This window comes from Lipotes vexillifer, unplaced genomic scaffold (genome assembly GCF_000442215.2).
Source record: "Lipotes vexillifer unplaced genomic scaffold, Lipotes_vexillifer_v1.1 scaffold657, whole genome shotgun sequence".
In the NCBI taxonomy this organism is placed as follows: Eukaryota; Metazoa; Chordata; class Mammalia; order Artiodactyla; family Lipotidae; genus Lipotes; species Lipotes vexillifer.
The window spans coordinates 1,138,053-1,157,184 of NW_006774518.1; the positions used below are offsets into that span (position 1 = coordinate 1,138,053).

General features: G+C 39.4%; 2 protein-coding genes and 3 non-coding genes across 5 annotated transcripts in view; 3 read left to right on the forward strand and 2 right to left on the reverse strand.

Annotated features, from left to right (window-relative positions):
• The window catches only part of SCAND3 (SCAN domain containing 3), a 17,387-nt gene extending 13,859 nt beyond the window's left edge, over nucleotides 1–3,528 (forward strand). The window contains exon 4 of the mRNA XM_007449232.1: nucleotides 1,564–3,528. Coding sequence (XP_007449294.1) covers nucleotides 1,564–3,480 — 1,917 coding nt within the window. The 3' untranslated portion in view covers nucleotides 3,481–3,528. The remainder of the gene's footprint in view (nucleotides 1–1,563) is intronic.
• Nucleotides 3,529–5,300: 1,772 nt separating this feature from the next.
• Nucleotides 5,301–5,377, forward strand: TRNAT-UGU (transfer RNA threonine (anticodon UGU)). Its single transcript has one exon. It is a non-coding gene; the product is annotated as a tRNA-Thr (tRNA).
• A 4,248-nt stretch (nucleotides 5,378–9,625) lies between these two features.
• TRNAR-UCG (transfer RNA arginine (anticodon UCG)) lies at nucleotides 9,626–9,698 on the forward strand. Its single transcript has one exon. It is a non-coding gene; the product is annotated as a tRNA-Arg (tRNA).
• A 2,810-nt stretch (nucleotides 9,699–12,508) lies between these two features.
• Nucleotides 12,509–12,602, reverse strand: TRNAI-UAU (transfer RNA isoleucine (anticodon UAU)). Its single transcript has 2 exons — nucleotides 12,565–12,602; nucleotides 12,509–12,544 (listed from the first exon to the last, which is right to left on the reverse strand). It is a non-coding gene; the product is annotated as a tRNA-Ile (tRNA).
• Nucleotides 12,603–16,666: 4,064 nt separating this feature from the next.
• GPX5 (glutathione peroxidase 5) overlaps nucleotides 16,667–19,132 on the reverse strand; it is a 5,194-nt gene continuing 2,728 nt past the window's right edge. Inside the window, 3 exon segments of the mRNA XM_007449261.1 lie at nucleotides 16,667–16,873; nucleotides 17,989–18,088; nucleotides 18,567–18,684. Coding sequence (XP_007449323.1) covers nucleotides 16,667–16,873; nucleotides 17,989–18,088; nucleotides 18,567–18,684 — 425 coding nt within the window.

Below are 19,132 nucleotides of genomic sequence, written 5' to 3' on the forward strand. Positions count from 1 at the left end.
GGAAAGAGTTTGGTTTTCTGATTTAAATGCAGAGTATGAAATAAGACCAATGAGGCTAATATGTGTTCAGGTAAGTGTTTTGAAATGTGAAGCTTACACATTATTTGGGCCAGTGGTACTCAGAGTTTGTTCTTCAGACTAGTGCTGGTCTGCAAACTGTTTATACTAGTCCATAATTAGGTAAGTACACAAATTTGAGAGTATTTGGAAAGTTATAACAATTTGACATTGCTGTAATGCCCAAGCACATGATTAATGAACTCATCTTTTCAAATAGAATATTCAATTTGGGTGTTAAACTCTCAAGGTGAGTCACATGTGGTAGCAGCTCTACATTAGTCAAGCACAATAGGTTCATATTAAAATGTGTGATATAGGGGTTCCCTGGTGGCGCAGTGGTTGAGAGTCCGCCTGCTGATGCAGGGGACACGGGTTTGTGCCCCGGTCCGGGAAGATTCCACGGGCCGCGGAGTGGCTAGGCCCGTGAGCCATGGCAGCTGAGCCTGCGCATCCGGATCCTGTGCTCTGCAACGGGAGAGGCCACAACAGTGAGAGGCCCGCGTACTGCAAAAAAAAAAAAAAGTGTGATATGCTATGATTAGCTTGTCAGCTGTAACCCAAAAGTGTATAAAACTCTGAGAAAATGTAAGTATTTATTTATCTTTATAACTTAATTTAAAAATCATTTTATATTTTTAATCAAGCCTAGTTTTGGGGTTTTTAAAATTTTTTTAAAGTATAGTTGATTTACAATATCATGTTAGTTTCAGGTATACAGAACAGTGATTCAGTTCTATATATATATATTTTTTCAGATTCTTTTCCCTTATAGGTTATTATAAAATATTGAGTATAGTTCCCTGTGCTATACAGTAGGACCTTGTTGGTTATCTATTTTATATATAGTAGTGTATATATATTAATCCCAACCTCCTAATTTATCCCTCCCCTCCTCTTTCCCCTTTGGTAACCATAAGTTTGTTTTCTATGTCTGTGGGTCTCTTTCTGTTTTGGATATAAGTTCATTTGTATCTTTTTTTTTTTTTTCAGATTCCACATATAAGTGATATCATGTATTTGTCTTTCTCTGGCTTATTTCACTTAGTATGATAATCTCTAGGTCCATCCATGTTGATATATATGTGTGTGTATATATATATATATATATATATACACATACACCTCATCTTCTTTATCCATTCATCTTTTGATGGACACTTAGGTTGCTTCCATATCTTGGCTATTGTAAATAGCGCTGCAATGAACAGTGGAGTGCATATATCTTTTTGAATTAGAGTTTTCTCTGGATATGCCCAGAAGTGGGATTGCAGAATCATATGTTATTTTTAGTGTTTTGAGGAACCTCTATACTGTTCTCCATAGTGGCTGTACCAATTTACATTCCTACCAACAGTGTAGGAGAATTCCTTTTTCTCCACACCTCTCCAGCATTTATTATTTGTAGGCTTTTTGATGATGCGAGCCTAGTTTTTGATTTCTAGTTTAACATTATTAAAGACAAAAGTAAAACTTGTATTACTTATTTTTAATTCTAATTTGCAGATGGAAAAACAAGCTTCACTGGACTTTTTTGTGAAGAAAAGACATACCTTTTCTGAATATGGCAGTAGTAGTAAAAGAATTGGTAACAATGGAAGTCATCCTGAAGAAGTGAAAACCAAAAGAGTTCATACTAGCTTTACTCGGAAGTATGATCCCTCATATATTGAATTTGGTTTTGTAGCTGTAATTGATGGTGAAGTGCTGAAACCACAGTGTATTATTTGTGGAGATGTACTGGCTAATGAAGCAATGAAACCATCAAAACTTAAGCGGCATCTATATTCAAAACATAAAGAAATAAGTTCACAGCCAAAAGAATTCTTTGAAAGAAAGAGTACTGAATTGAAAAGCCAACCAAAGCAGGTGTTCAGTGTTTCTCACATAAACATTAGTGCTTTGCGGGCTTCTTATAAAGTAGCACTTCCGGTGGCTAAGTCTAAAACACCATACACAATTGCCGAGACACTAGTGAAGGACTGCATCAAAGAAGTTTGCTTAGAAATGTTGGGTGAATCTGCAGCAAAGAAGGTAGCTCAAGTGCCACTTTCCAATGACACCATAGCACGACGTATTCAGGAACTGGCGAATGATATGGAAGACCAACTCATAGAACAAATAAAACTAGCCAAGTATTTTTCACTGCAACTTGATGAATGCAGAGATATTTCTAACATGATAATCCTTTTAGTATATGTGAGGTTTGAACATGATGATGATATAAAGGAAGAATTCTTTTTTTCAGTCTCTTTACCAACAAACACAACTAGCTCAGAACTGTATGAAGCTGTGAAGAATTATGTTATCAATAAATGTGGTTTGGAATTTAAGTTTTGTGTAGGAGTGTGTTCTGATGGTGCAGCTTCAATGACAGGAAAACATTCTGAAGTGGTTACCCAGATTAAAGAACTTGCACCAGAATGTAAAATAACACATTGCTTCATTCATCGAGAAAGTCTTGCTATGAAAAAAATATCACCTGAACTAAATAGTGTGCTTACTGACATAGTAAAAATTGTGAATTATGTAAAATCTAATACGTTAAATTCAAGATTATTCTCTTTATTATGTGATAATATGGAAGCTGATCATAAGCAACTGTTATTGCATGCTGAGATACGGTGGTTATCACGGGGAAAAGTTCTATCAAGAATGTTTGAAATACGAAATGAACTCTTAGTATTTCTGCAAAGCAAGAAACCAGTTTGGTCCCAACTTTTCAAAGATGTGAATTGGACAGCCAAACTTGCTTATTTATCTGATATCTTCAGTATTTTTAATGATCTTAATGTTTGCATGCAAGGAAAGAATGCAACATGTTTTTCAATGGCAGATAAGATTGAAGGACAAAAACAAAAGTTAGAAGCTTGGAAAAAAAGAGTTTCTACAGATTGTTATGACATGTTCCATAACTTAACAACAGTTATCAGTGAAGTAGGTAATGATCTTGATATTGCATATCTGCGAAAAGTTGTCAATGAACATCTTACAAATTTGTTAGATTGTTTTGAATTGTATTTTCCATCAAAAGAAGATCCACGCATAGGAAATTCATGGATACAAAATCCATTTCTTTCATCAAAAGATAATTTAAATTTAACTATAACCCTACAGGATAAGTTGTTGAAGCTGGCTACTGATGAAGGATTGAAAATGAATTTTGAAAATACAGCATCACTTGCTTCATTTTGGATAAAAGTTAAAAATGAATATCGTGAGCTTGCTGAGATTGCTTTAAAATCTCTTCTTCTGTTCCCCTCAACATACCTCTGTGAGACTGGGTTCTCTACATTAAGTGTTATTAAAACAAAACATAGAAACAGTTTAAATATACATTATCCCCTGAGAGTAGCATTGTCATCAATCCAACCTAGATTAGACAAATTAACAAGCAAGAAGCAAGCTCACTTATCACATTAAATTTTTTAAATACTGATTTATAAGGTTTTAATTCAAAGTATACATATAGGCATTATGGAAGTGTGAAAAGTTATGATTAAATTGACAATTCTCTATAAATCGCCTATATGTAAACAAAAGTGTACAGTTTTTATAATTCTCTTATTTTTCCCCGTTATATTTGTTATATTTATTAAGATGTAATTTTAAATCTGTTCATTCTAATATTAAAAAAATTTGTCTTGTATTTTGCATGTCTTTTCATTATTGCATTTTATTAGGATATTAAGATGGTAGGATGACTTCAGGAGGGGAATAATTTCTTTGAAATGACAGACTTCATCAGTGAAGGGAAGTGAATTCAAGGGGTGGAATTAGAATTTGAATGCAAGGGAGGGGGTCAGTAAGATGTTAAGTTTGTTAAACTGATCCTGGGTGGTTTGGTTGGAAGTTGATAATAAGTTTGTTTTGTTGGTGCATGTTCAGATGCAGTGTTTAAGTGGGTAAGGTGGGGGAAAACCATCAATGCTTATAAAAGCTCAAATGGGAAACAACCCAAATGTCTGTTCACAGAATAAAATGTACTGTGTTTATTCAACAACTAGAATACCGTAGTAAAAATGAGTTATTGTGGAGGGAATTCTGGGGTGTGATGAAATGTTCCATCTTGATTGTGGTGGTGTTTACTATTAGCCATATGCAAAGTTGTCAATCAAGGTCCCAGATGAGTGTTATCTGGGTATACAGGAGACTGCTGTCAAGAACTACCTTGTTCTTACTCCTCTTAATTGACTGCAATTTCATCTTTCATCCTTTCTCCTACTTCTCATCCCAAATACATAGCAACAATAGATTATATTGACTGAATTTCCACAGTGCCCACACTAGCCCAGCTTATCTTTACCAAAATTGATACTCATGTTTCCCAAACTATGAGCTTAAAAGCCACAAAATTGAACATTTTCAACACAGACGAGGAGATGAACAAATAAATTTTTTAAAAGAAAAATCCCGAGTTTGGCAAATGAGAATATTGGATGGTAGTTGTGATAAATTATTATTATTTGAAAGTATTTACTGCCTCTTCCTGGGGTAAGATTATACTGCCCCACTCCACAGATACCAGATTTGACTCATTTACTTCACTCTGGATAATGAAATGTGAGCAGACCTGACATGTTACTTTTGGGCACAAAACAAGAAACAGTCCTTGATTTGCCATATCTTTTTTCTTCCTCTGTCAAGACGCCATCAGTGTTTCAAGTTGAGGTGGCTCCATTATCCTGGGCGGAGTCATGATGGACAAATAGCAGGAAGAGGGTATCTGTTATGGTAAGCCACTTTTGTTCTTGGGGTTGTTTGTTTCTGCAGCACTGCGAAAATGCTGTACTGACAATGTGATTGAATTAGCACCAGAAAATGACTTCATCTTAACTCCAGTGGTTCTCTGTCTGAACAAACTTGAACAAGTCCTTAAACATTTTTGGAGTTGAATATAAAATAAAGATGATAATATGCTCAGCATTTGGGGTTGTCAGTGATGTTCAAAGAAGAAATAAATTCAGAAGCTTTTGGCAAATTCTAAAGTACTAGAGAAATGTAAGGTATTACAATATTTTCACTCAAAGTCTGGACTCAGACGTGGGGTCTGTGGCATCATTTTAGCTTCTGTGTTGCTGTGAGGCATAGTAATCATCACATTGTCAGGCCCTTTGTTCAGTCACTGAAATGTGCACAAACTGCATATGAATAAGAAAAAGAAGATATGAGGATATTTCTCAAAAGAACAAAGAAAAATGATGAATTCAATAAAAGTTACTTTTGAAACCCACTCATTGCTAGGTTCTGTGGCTTAGTTGGTTAAAGTGCCTGTCTTGTAAACAGTGATAGATCCTGGGTTCGAATCCCAGTAGGGCCTCCTTTGCACATTTCTTTAGCCCTGAGAAGGGATGAGGAAATTGTCCGTATAAAAGTACTACAGTACCCTCTGCCTCCTCCCGACCCCGGAAAAAGTCAGAACCCTAAAAATTAGTTTAAACTTCCGCAACTCTCTTCTTCCCATCACAAAAAGGCAAGTGAACTTGCAAGTGTCATTTTCTGGGGAAATACGGATAGTTGTCCCTGGAGGGGTTCAGAGAGGTGTCAAATATGCACATTCTTGCCATTTGCGACAACATGGATTGACCATGGCTATCAGAGGGGAGGGTAGTGGAAGGATGAGTGAAATAGGGAGATTAAGAGGTACAAAATTCCAGTTACAAAATGAATGAGTCATGGAGGTGAAATGTACAGCATGGGGAATATAGTCAAAAATATTGCAATATCTTTGTATGGTGACAGATGGTAACTCGAGTTATCATGGTAATCATTTCGTAATGAAAATATCAAATCACTACATTGTGCAACTGAAACTAATATAGTGTTGTAGGTCAAATATACTTCAATTAAAAAAAAACTTTCCATAAATAAAACCTGAATCAACATAAAAAATATTTCATTAGCCCCACTGGCACTAGCATTTCTACAGTGTTGAAATAGAGTCTTGCATTTAACAAGTTAAATGAGTTTGTTGGGTTATAATGGTTTTTCATCTATCTTTTTATCTAGTTTGTTATATTTTTTTTTCCCATTTTCAGTTTGTCCATTTATTTTACATGTAATTCCAGATATGTGGAAATCACATATGCTGCTTGCAAAAGTGTTTATAGTAAAGTCACTTGCTGTGACTCAGTTAAGTCCACTCCTAAGTACACATCTGTCTTGCAGTCATTCAGCTGAAATGAAATGGTCACTGTACCCAAATGATTCAAATGGCAAGACTGATAAATGCTACACATGCACAAAGAGGATATGAAAATGTTTATCACTCACATAATGACGCTTTCTGGGGAGAGCAGGGGAGGCTCACAGGTAAGTCCAAAAACAGCTTGGAAGAGCAAGGAAGGGTGATGGGCTTTGGCTTTTATTGGGTTAGAGGGTGGGCTGGGGGGTGAAGATTCTTGAGAACCAGGACTAGTGTGGTTTGATCTTTCCTCTGAGAGAGCTTAAGCACTTTCTTATGGGCTGGCTTAGATGTGAGTGAGAGTGATGGGTCTTGAAAGCTGTCAGTAAATATCAAAAATGGAGTCAACCTCTTAATTACAATACTCAATAGGAATTTGTGCACAGGTCCACAAAAAAGCATATACAACAGTGTTCCTAACAGCCCTATTCATGATATGCCCAAACTGGAAACAACCCATACATCCACCACTAGAATGGATAAATTGTGGCATATTCATACAATATGACTATATATATGGCAACAAAAAATATTGTTAAATGCAAAAACATGGATGAATCTCATAGTGATGCACAAAAGTAGCCAGGCATAAAAGAGTACTTATTATATAATTCTACTTATATGTTATTAAAATGTGCAAACCTAATAGATGATATCAGAGTCAAAAGACTGGTTACCCTTATGAGGAAAGTCATTAGGAGGCACGTGAGAGGGGCTTCTGGTGTGCTGGTAATGTTCTGTTTCTTGACACAGACAGACTAAGTGACAAAACTTAATTCTGGATCCCATTTGATGGAAATAGTGGCAATAAGTTGGAACAAAAGATCTGAGTGAGAGTTCATAGATATATTCTCTTTGTAAATATTCAGTGATACATTAATACATATATATTCAGATACATACCTACATAAATATAAGTATTCTATATATGCTCATGTTTGGGCACTTCCCTGAATGTTTGTTACACTTCAATTTAAAAAAGTAGTTTGCTTTAAAAAAACAAAGTCACCAATTAGGAAAGAGAACAATTGCCATTATTTTAGAAGTTCCATTTGCCCCACTCCACTTTACACCTCTCTCTCATCTAAGATAACCACAGTATTAATGCTTGTGATAATCACTCCCTTGATTTTACTTAATAGCTTTACTACTTATATATGTATCCATAAAACAATAGGTTATTTAATATGCTTAGTTTGTGATTTCTATAGATGATACCATGTTGTATATGTTTTGGAATTTTTTTTTGTTATTGAAATATCATCATGTTAACATCTCATTCTGTGTGATTTCTAGATTTTTCTTTATTGCATATAATTGTTTTTGTAAATTTTTATAGCTGTCATGAAAATGTGTTAAAACTGACACTATAATACATTTTTTTGGTTGATCTTTATACACAAGCATACGATCTGTTTAAAAAAAAAAGACATTTCTGTTTCTTTCTTCCTTACACCTTTTTTTTTACTCTCCTTTTGTCTAGTAGGGAATAGAAGTGGCAGTTCCTGGTTTACTCCATGTGTTCCCAATTTCAAACAGAATGTTTTGAATTTTTTGCCCTTAAGTATTGTTTTCTGCAGATTATTTTTGTATTTTAAAAATCAGGTTAAAGAACTTTCCTTCTATTTCCAAATTGCTGTACCATTAGTGGACACTGAAATTTATTAAATGCTTTTTTCTGTCTGTACGGAAGTGGACAAAACTTTTTCCCTTTAATTTCTTGATATGCTGGTTTTGATATTAGGATGAAAGTAGGCTTATAAAATGAGATGGAGAGGCTTCCCTCTGTTACTATATTTGGAAGTATTTGTGTCCAGTTGAAATTATTGTGTCTGGAATGTTTTATAGAACTTCCAGATTAAAATATGTGGGTTTGGAGTTTTCTCTGTGGAAAAAATTTTGACTATTTATTCAATACATTTAATGGTTTAGGACTATTCATATTTGCTATTTCTTCTTTAGCGAAATTTTTATTTTTTATTTGTTTTTTGAAGAATTGCTGTTTCATTTTAAATTTCAAATTAATAGGGCAAAATCCTTTACACCATTGCACATTCTGATCCACCTTCTGGAATACTCTTCTTTTAAGTTTTTTTTTTTTTTTTTTTTTGGTTAACCTTTCGCATCTTGTAGATTTCAGTTCCTGGAAGGCTTACTGAAGGCTGGGTTAAGGATAGCCCCCAGACAGTCTGTCACTTTGACCTGATGTGGCCCAGAGAACCGGGGTGGTGCTTTCCTGGAAAGCAAGAGAAAGAGCGCAGCCTCCTCAGGGTGTAGTCGCTGCTCAGAAGCGCTTTTGAGAAAACACTGTTTCTCCAGCACCTCTAAATTGTGCAAAACCTATGTAACCGACTTTGGGGGACCGGGAGCCAGAATGTGCTGAGAAGGCAGGTTGGATATAGGCCAAAATCCGACCCTCCCAGTTCCTAATAATGGGGGATGAAGTCCCCCAGATGCCTCGGATTCCAACCGGGTTGCGTTCACCACGCCCACAGCACCCCCAGGAAGAGGGTCCAAAGCAGGCGGTGTTGAGTAACCCGGCCAGCCTCGAGCGCGCCTTCCCACCACCCGTGTGCTCTCCTCGCCCGCGCCATCACTAGTGGGGGATCGGGATCCACTGAGATGAGGGCGGCTGGGGAAAATGAGGTGCCGGAAAGAAAATATACGAGCACAAATTGACTCAAAACCCCGCCTTTCTAACCTGAAGTCTGGCTCCTTACCTCTGAGCTACACAACACCGCAACCCAGTGGCTGCACAAGAGGAGGGCCATTTTCTAATTGCTCTCTAAGTGCAACTGTTGGGCTTTTTAACATAGGTCTCCCTGCAGGGTATTCAGCGGGTCTATTCATCGTGGTTTTCAAAAGGGGCCAGGCCTAGGAAGACGCTTCTCGATTCAATCCTAATTGAAGCAGTCTTGGCAGGATTGGGCGCCCAGCTGAGAGGGTGGCAGGAGGGGTCTTGTGATTTTCATTTATTCCCGGAGGGTCTTAATTCTGACTCTGTATTCATTCTGAAGGTAAACCGAGCGTTTGTAGCCGTGATTACAGAGGGACATTCAGTCCTTTTCTCCTTCTATTTCTTTACAGGTTAATGCAACCGGCTGAGAGAGGCATCACAATGCAAGTGTAAAATTTTGTTCAGAGAAGAAATTTGGTGTCAAACTAAGGGCAGGAGTTTGGAGAAAAGCGGAATTTCCATTTTGCCTTAGCCTCTTACCGTAATTTCTTGGAGAAGTTACTTGGCTTTTGTATCAATGACACCATATTTTAAATAAGATTAATAAGGAAGGCCTCTCTTCGTAAGAATTATATGAATACTAGATAATACAGAAATAGTCCAGAGTCTCAACACTTGTAATATTTTTCCCAGTTGGAGCGTTGTAGGACCACGTGGCCTAATGGATAAGGCGTCTGACTTCGGATCAGAAGATTGAGGGTTCGAATCCCTTCGTGGTTGTAAGTCCCTTTTTCACGCTCCTGTTCGCTTTTCCCAGGCATCACTATCCCAGTTCTCAGATTCCAAATTATAACATCCGAGCACTCCAGAGATCTCCCCTCTGGTATGATTGATTCAGTATATGGGGTTGGCGCCAGCCCCCTGCATCCAGCCGCTCGTACTTTAGAAGTCCTTGGCCAGACGGGCACACAGGTGTGGGAATAGGGAAAAGCGCCAGCCCTGGTCTTCCTGACCCTCTTCTACTGGGTTGGGTGAGCACAGTGAACGAGGTGGGTGCGACAGGGCACAAATGTCAAGGAATTTTGCTCGCTGGTCAGGCAGTGCCGGGACGTCTCTGTTATTTTAGCGTGAGACGACCCTCACTCTTTCATTGGTTTTCAGTTGGTTCTCGGCAGTTTGACGCTGAAAACCCGTCTTTGTGTTGAGAGATTTGTTTTTTTAAGTCAGTTTAAATGTCGCCCCCTTGCGAAAGGAAAACTTGCCACATTTTAGAGGCGCTAGAGAAACGATGTTCTAAAACCCGCCCCTGATTCAGGTGGCTGCCTCCAGAGAGGCGCGCGGTCCTTCTCTGGCCTCTGCAGAGACCTCATGTGGGTTCTCCCGCATGGTGCGGGATGAATTAGTTGGACTTTCAGCAATATCTGAGGAACCAGGGTTAAAACAGAGACCTGAAACTATGAGAAGAGGCCAGTCACGCAAATTAGGATGAAGAGGGAGCAGCCTCTACACAAGTGGAAAGAATGTGGCCAAATACATTTAAATATTTAGATGTAATGGACAAATTAATAGAACAATGTGACGTATCAAAGTAGATTCAAGAAGGAATCGCAATTTTAAATAGTCTTAAACTATGAAATATTTTGAATTATTTGTCAAGTCTTCCTTCTGAGAAAATTCCACATCCTTTCGTTTACCAGGGACTTCTTTAAAATATTCAAAGAAAAAATAAATCTAATTAGACACAACTCTTCCACAGTATAGGACAAAAAAAGAGAGAAAGAAAAAAAAAATCCACAACTACTCTTGCCAACAGCTTTATTGAGGCATTATTTTCTTAAATAAACTGCATATATCTAAACTTATAGTTTGACATATTTATAACTCATGAAACCATCACTACAATAAAGATAATGAACATAGACATCACCCCCAAACGTTTCCTCGTGCCCTTTTGTAATCCCTGTTCATATGTTGCTGGACTTTGCTAATATTTTGTTGAATACTTTTGTGTCCATGTTTATAAGAGATATTGATCTATAGTTTTCTTATCTCATTATGTCTTTGTCTGGTTTTAGCATCAGGGTAATTTGACCTTCTTTTCCAAATTTTAAAGAGTTTGTGAAGAATTAATATCAATTAAAAAATGTTTGGGAGAATTCAGCAGTGAAGATATCTGGGCTTTTCTTTGTGGGTAATTTTTACTTAATCAATCTGTTTGCTTGTTATAGACTCTTATTCCACGCTAAATGCCTTTATCAGTCATCTACATCTTTGTAACAAACCTCACCTAAATTTAGTGGCTTAAAACAATAATTATTTATTTTGTTTGCAATTTTGAAGTTCAACCACTTGGGCTGTGCTTAACCAGGCAATTCTTTTGCTGGTTTTGCTTGTGGTCACTCATTGATTGCAGTCATCTGGCAGCTTGACTGGGACCAGATGGTCCAAAATGTTCCCACTCACAGTCTGGGGAGTATGGCTGGGATGGCTGGGATGGCAGGGACTCACTCTCCACATGATTTTCCATCCTCTAGGAAGTTAGGTGGGATTTCTTCACATGGTGTCTCAGCATCCCAAGGCAACAAGAGGAGAAGTTGTAAAGACTCTTGAGGCCATCTTGGAACTCTCACAACCTCACTTACACAACACCATTACCACAGCATTCTATTGGCCAAAGCACAAGTTCAGCTCACATACAAGAGGGAGGGAAATAGACTCCGCCTCTTAATGGTAGCTGCTGCACAACCACATTGCAAAGGGACATGTATAATGGGAGGAATTAGTGGCCATTAATCAATCAATAATTTATTATCTCATTTAACACTAAAAACAACACTCTGAATAGCCCCTATAGATATGTCTATTGTATATCTTGGTAGCTAAGTTATCCACGATCACTTCTTTACCAGCGTTAATCTAAATTGGTCTGTGAGTCTTGTTTCGAACCCACATGTACCTGGTGGGCAGCTCAGGGTAGGGCCGGGGAGAACGTAAGCACTCCAAAACGTAGCAGCAGATGAAAAAGAACTGATAGTGCTGAGCACTTGCGCACGGGCAATTATAAATCTTTTGTAAAGCTGGAGAGCTCCATGTCCGTGTCTCAGGATGACTCTGATAATGTTTAAGATCCAGGTGAGATTAAGTGACCCACACATAGGCTCCTGACTTAACTCATTTTCTGAGACTGAATACCTGTGTCTCCGATATATCTACAGGCAGCATGGACTTATAAAGAGTAATAAGCATCCTAGAGGAAGCCCAGAGGAGTGGAGAAACGGAGGAAAGCAGGTTCAAGGACAGGAAATTTTCCGCTGAAAGACTTGTAAGAAAAACCAAGATCGTCCGCATTTCGCATAATTGACAAATCAGACGTAGTTGAATACTGTGAACGGTCGTCTTGGCAAGTGTCAAATGATAAATTGCCAAAGTATTGGAAGAAGGCAGGCACCATACTCAGCAGGATGGTACTTGTTATGCATGACTTTAAGAGAGAATTTTAAGACAAATCACAAGCAAGATGTAGTTGATCTCTTCGGGGGTGGCCTCATATTTGGCCTGTCTCGTTGTATGGGCTGGAGAGTAGTAAAAGTTGCTCCAGGTGAGGCTCGAACTCACAACCTCGGCATCGCTCACAAGTGTACCGTCTTATAAGTACCGCGCGCTAACCGATTGCGCCACTGGAGCTACATTAGGGCGATATAAGTGAATATACTTTCACAGATGAAGACGGTATTTTTGTTAACGATATTAAATGTTATGAACAAAATGGCACCTTCTGATATGGGGCTTCCACAAATGTGATTAAAAGCAGCAATCAAGGCATCCCTGGTATTTGCCAATCTGCAGCCGCTTCCTCCCCAGTACAGAGACGCTGCCTGCCGGGGCTGAGCGTCGCAGTTATCTCTATCTTGATTTTCCGCTCAGATTCCCACGGCTTCTCTAAATTCAGACTGTTATTTGAAAGCATTTGAATGAAAAAAAAAATTACATTGATTCCACAAAGGCAGGAAGCTTTCCACTTAGGAGTGTGTATTTCATCTGTAAGAAACCAGTGCATTTTCATTGCTTCCGGATTCCCGCGGACTTTCCATCTCAGCGGTTCTACTTTTTGAGTTTCCCGTCTCCACTCTGAGCTCCGCTCGACTGACCTTTCATCTGCTTCAGATGCCACCTATTCCACCCCGACCCGATCGCTCGCTGTTTTTTAACCTAAGAATGTTAAAATACGTTGTTATCCTGAAACATTCAGAGCTAATATTTCCTTTCGAAAAACCACTGTTATAAATGTGCAGATGCAATACATACAAAGGGAATGCAGAAAAACAAAAAGATAACTTGAACGTTTTCTGAAGTCTCATACTCAGAGAAATCTATTGTTTATATTTGTTGTAGTTCATTTCAAGCTTTCAGTGGGCGTGCTGTGCACCAGACCTGAGCCACAGCTCCATTTGCTACCTGGTCCCTATTGCCTCCATTTTAACAGGGGGGCCATGATGACACTTTGGGTCTTTCCGTATCAATATCAACTTGGACCTTGTTTCCAACAGTCCTTGAAATGTGAGGGTATTTCTCTTTCTTGAGTTTATGGTTATTGAGTAAATGCTCATAAGTCCCTTTAGGAAAGGAATGGGGGAATTATATTCTACATATTTGCAGTGGCACTGCAGAGTCCTCAGGACTTGGCTTCTCCTTTAGTCAAAAATTTCAGGTCTGAAAACTGGTTTAAGATCAGAAATTGAGCAAGGTATTGTGATTTTATTTTTAACTGGTGTAGCTGCCCTCAGTCTCCTGATTATCTATCCTCAATTTCTTCTAATTGTGTAGACAGTGATATGCTTGTTGACTGCCCATCTATATTGCTTCTAGGGATGCTGTATTTTATTATCTCAAACACTCTGCAAAGTTGGCTACCACTCTGAAATTGTCTCTCATTACAGTAATTTTGCCCACCCACTCCTGGGGCATGCGCACACACACACACACACACACACACACACACACACACACTCACAGATTCTGATGGTTGAGTGCTGCTATCTCTGGCCTGAATTATTTCAGGATCCTATAGTCCGCATTGCTGTCAGTGAAGTTACTTCTGTAGCAGAATCTCATACCAGCGCCAGCGCCAGTAGAGGACACTCATCATAGAACTTCTCAGTGAGGATGGTGCCCCTCTCCTCAGCATATTACTTTTTTTTTTTTTTCAAACAGAATGTCCTTTGGCCCTCTTGTGACACATTCACCTAGTGAGTTTTCCAGCATTACATGGTAAATCCAATAAATCTACTCTAGCATGCCCACTTTTCTGAGCTTTTGATCCCTCCTTTCTGCCATCAATCACAAGAGTCCTGGCATTCTTACCACATTTAGTGAGAGCCATTTCTTTTTCAAGCAGGAGAATCCTAATAGTATGTTGAGTTCTTGCCAGTGTGTAAAAATTCTATACTTTTGGAGAATACTCCAGTATCAGTAAACTCTACTTCAGCTAACATTGAGTTCTCTTCTTGATCCAGAACCCTTAGAATTTAGTTCTATATGGGAAAGATGCTGAGTGAGTGGCAGAGGCACGTGTTTGGCAGAGGAGAGGTCTCTGCATTGTCTTCAAGGAAGAACCCTTAATAAGGAGGACTGGACTACTTTTAAAAGGCTCAAAGGATCTTGGGAAATCTGGAGATTTAGATGTTCTAATGCATCCCACCAGATGTCTCCATTCAATGTCTCAAGGTTCTATTCTTTTTTTTTTTTTTTTCTTGCGTTATGCGGGCCTCTCACTGTTGTGGCCTCTCCCATTTGCGGAGCACAGGCTCCAGACGCGCAGGCTCAGCGGCCATGGCTCACGGGCCCAGCCGCTCCGCGGCATGTGGGATCCTCCCGAAACGGGGCACGAACCCGCGTCCCCTGCATCGGCAGGCGGACTCTCAAGCACCGCGCCACCAGGGAAGCCCTCAAGGTTCTATTCTTTTCCAATCAAGGCCATGACCTAGGCATAGAAGATAATCTAGTTTGAGAATTTAACCCACTTTGGAGTTCTACTATTCTTGTGATTAAATCTTGGATCTGAACCTTAGCTTTTTATGCTCTTGAGTTGCAGGTTCTCTATATCCTATTATAGAGACACTTTGGCTTTCACAGTTAGCCTTTATTTGATGAGATATCATCCTCAGCCTTTAATCATCTTTTTCCAAGGCATCAGTTTCTTCTAATAACAACAAAACAATTCTGTTATTATTACCAGCTCTCCCATATTTATCAAGCACCTGATACATCACATCTTCTTGTGCATATCCACCAGTATAGCATCTCAGTTCAGGTTTGGTGAAAGTTTTAAAAACTGCTACTTTGTGCCAGTGGCTGTGCTCCACCAATCCCCTCACTACCAACCAGATGGTGGGTAATTCAGCTTCGAAAATCTCATCTTATCATCCTCTTTCTCAGATCACTTTTGGTACTAACTATTGTAGGTTGGGCTCCCCGGAAAGACTCCAAGATGGGGATTTGCATTCAGAAAGTTTACTGGGGCACTACCTCAGGGTCAACACCTGAGAAGCAATGAAGAGAATCAGAATTTGTCAGAGGGAAAAATTGGGCTGCAGTACAAGTGCAAAAGGGCAATTGCCTACCCCTTGGGGGTCTCCACCACTGGAATGGGTCCTTCAGAGTTGTCCTAAATTGAGAAGCCATATCGTGGCTGTTATACCTCTCGTTGACCAATAATTGCATACAGGCTGCCCCTGGAAATGAAATGTGACCTTGACCTGAGACAATTCCTAAAGAGGGATGAGAGTTGAGAGCCATCAGGTAACAACCTTTCAAGGACCTGGGATGGTAAATCCTTCTGTCCAGGGGGTTCAGGTAATTTGGTCAATCCACCATCTGTGACAGTCACAGTGAGGAAGAAGAGAAAGGTATGACGAGTTTGAGCACAGGATAGGATTTAAAAACCACCACACTGATCCCAGTTGCTTCAGAAAACATTTATTGGAGATAGGGTCAGGGCTGGTTCTGAAGCTGAGGAATCTAAGATTGAGAGAGGAAAGCCTGTCCTTCAAAGGGTGCCCTGCCCAAGTGTCACAATCTGAATACAGTAAAGGTCAGACATAGGAAAGTTTTTGTAGGGTCCAAATTAGAAAGAGGCTCCAGGTCCCACTATCGTGAAGATGCCCTTCCCTTCGTGTGAGGCAATTTCCTCCTCCCACTAGACCTAGGGCAGAGTGACAGATCAGTGGGAGCAGGGGTGGGCTGGGTGTCACAGATAAAGACTGATCCGAAAATGTTTGGAAATTGACATTACATGTTTCTCCTGGGGAAAGAAATATGTTATGAAGTGGAACGTAGATTGTATGGCTATACACCCCATTGCTATTTCTACACCTTTAGGGTAGAGAGAGAAGGAGAAATCAGAATATGTAGCAACGTTCTTTTTCAGGATATTGTGACAAACTGAACCTTCCTCATGGAAGGATGATTTCCCTTTGATGGATATGCATTATTAAATTTGTAACAGATGTCTGAGAATTTAGGGTTTCCATTCTGTTTTTTCTTCACCCACTTACTCTTGCAAGGGGAAATAGCAGTAGCCTTCTGAATATAAATCTACTTGGTAGAGAGTGGGAATTTTGGCACTACAGAGGTGATTTAGTCAAGTGGAGACCATTTAGGAAAAGAGTATAGTGAAAAGATGGATTTTTTTTTTTTGAACGGGTCTTCAGGTAAGAAGCAGAATGGCTCCTGCCCCCAACTTGGTCTTCCTATTTGGTTTTGAGCTGTTTCAGGTATGCCAGAATATCTGACTTGACTGTACTGACTGGAGCCTGATGGAACCAGCGCATGACAGGGACTCCATCAGGTCCCACCAGGAACTTTTCAAAATTCCAGCGGATGTCATGGGCCATGATGGGTTCCCAGGATATATGTTTGATTGAGCCCATGAGTTCAGAAGGTTGAGGACAGGATTGCTGCAGCAGAGAGATGGAAAAGAGAAATGACAGTATCATTTCTGCTCTTGGATGATTCAGGCTATTTTCACCCACAGGTAATCTACTCCCTCTTATATCAAGATATTTTCATTTCCTCTGATTACTAATATATTCTCTGAATCACAAAGATACTGACTACCAAGAATGTTGTAGATATTATAGCAAAAGTCTATTCCCTCTTTCTGTTTCTCCCTGTGACCACATCACAAAATCCTGCTGCTATGAATAAGATATGTCACCTCTCTAGCTTTCAGTTTCCTTTCCTGCAAAGTGAATGGTTTAGATTAGAATGTGGTTTCCCAGGTCTTGATGCTCCATGGGCCAGTAACATTTCAAAAATATCTTTTGGGACCAGTAGGAGTTCCAACATTTTGTTTTCTCAAATAAGAGAAAATTTTAAAAACATCATTGCTTCATCATTTAGTTTTAAAAAGATAATTATAAGAATAAATTACATATAGGTACTAATCTTAGAATAAAGGGTAGCCCTATAAATCAGTTGAGTTTATGAAATCCTCCTTATATTGTCCTGTTTTTTCAATTTACTGAGAATATATAAAAATCTCAACATAGGCCAGCTTTGGCCCACAGTTCAGCATCTAAGAACACTGAACTCTGATGATCTTTAGAGGCCCATTCAGCTCTCACATTCTCTATATCTAAGAGTCAGTGTTTCATATAAAGCACTTACTACATTGTATTATATCTGATTTCTATGTCATCCTCTCCAGTATGAAATCATCAAGGAATAGGGACTGTTTCTATTCATCTTTATACCCTTATTATTTAGAAAACTGCCTTATAGATAGCAGGCACTCAACAAGTATACCTTGAATGTATGAATGAATGAATGTCAATGAACAAAAGAGAGTGGTCCCAGTGGAAGGTGCCACTCTACTCAACTCTCTCCACCACACAAAGCCAGAGCATCATAGATACTAACAAATTAAACCCCAATCCCTATGCTAATCTGGAGATCTCTTCCAAAGAGTCCAATCCCACCTCCAGGCAGGTGCCCTTGGATCCATTTCTACCACACCAAGTTATGCTAGGAATATTTGGGAAGAAAAGGCTTAGGTCAGTGATTAACTCACCTTCAAGAAGGTGAAGACTTTCTGCTCTTTTTCGCCATTCACATCCCCTTTCTCAAAAAGCTGGAAATTAGGTACCTATCCTCCTCCTGGACAGACATACCTGCAATGAACCATAATGTTTCCAGGAAGCTCCAGAATATATGAAAGAAAGTTATAATGGGGTACCAGAATTTGAGGTCATGAGAAAGGGGAGAGAGAGGTGGAGATATAGAAAACAGGGCTGGGAAGGGGAAATAAGGCCATTTTTAAACTTTGGGTTCCCTGATTCACTTTATTTTTCTCTATTCCACATCCTATCACTGTCTCCCCCTGCACTATTTCTGTAGCAGCAGTACCAGGAGCTATTTCTGTGCTCCTGCTCCTCCGTGGTCCGTCCAGTTCTCACTTCCCAGAGACGGGGAGAGAGTGTCTGACACTGCCAGACTCATATCAGCAGAGGCCAAAGTTAAAATCAGTTTACAGATGCCCCTAAGCCTATTAACCCACTACCCATCCCAGAAGTCCCCAATATGGAAGTGCCTCTGGAAACAGAGGAAAGGTAGACAGAGACCCCTATAGGGTTTCAAGCAGGCACTTACTTCAGTCCCAGAAGGATCTCTGAGTTCTCTCCTGGTTCTTGCTTTCCAAATTGGTTGCAGGGAAAGCCCAACACAACTAGGTCAAAGGGCTTCAGCTCCTTCTGAAGTGCACTCAGTTCTATGGGTAGAGAAGGGACAATATGGCAGCCTGGCTAGAGAGCCTCCTTGTGTAGAGAAAGATCCTTAGAGATACCCATTTTACAGAGGAAAAAAACAGAGGCCCAGGGAAGGAAAAAAAAAAATCTAGGTCAGAAAGACTGTTCGTGGCAGGGCTGAAATTAGATACTGGATCTCTAAACATGTATTCAAAATGTTATAGTGCAGTATTTCCCAAACCTGCAGCACATCAGAATCAGGTGGGGGCCTTCCTTTAAAAATAGGGATACCCAGTTCCATTCCAGAAAAATTTCTGATTACATTCTTTTGAGATGGCTCCCCAGTCACCTTTATTATTCTAAAGCTCACCAGATCACTGCTGGTGGGATTGTAAAATGGTTTAAGTGCTATGGAAAATAGTATGGAGGTTTCCCAAAAAATTAAAAATAGAAATACCATAGATCGGCATT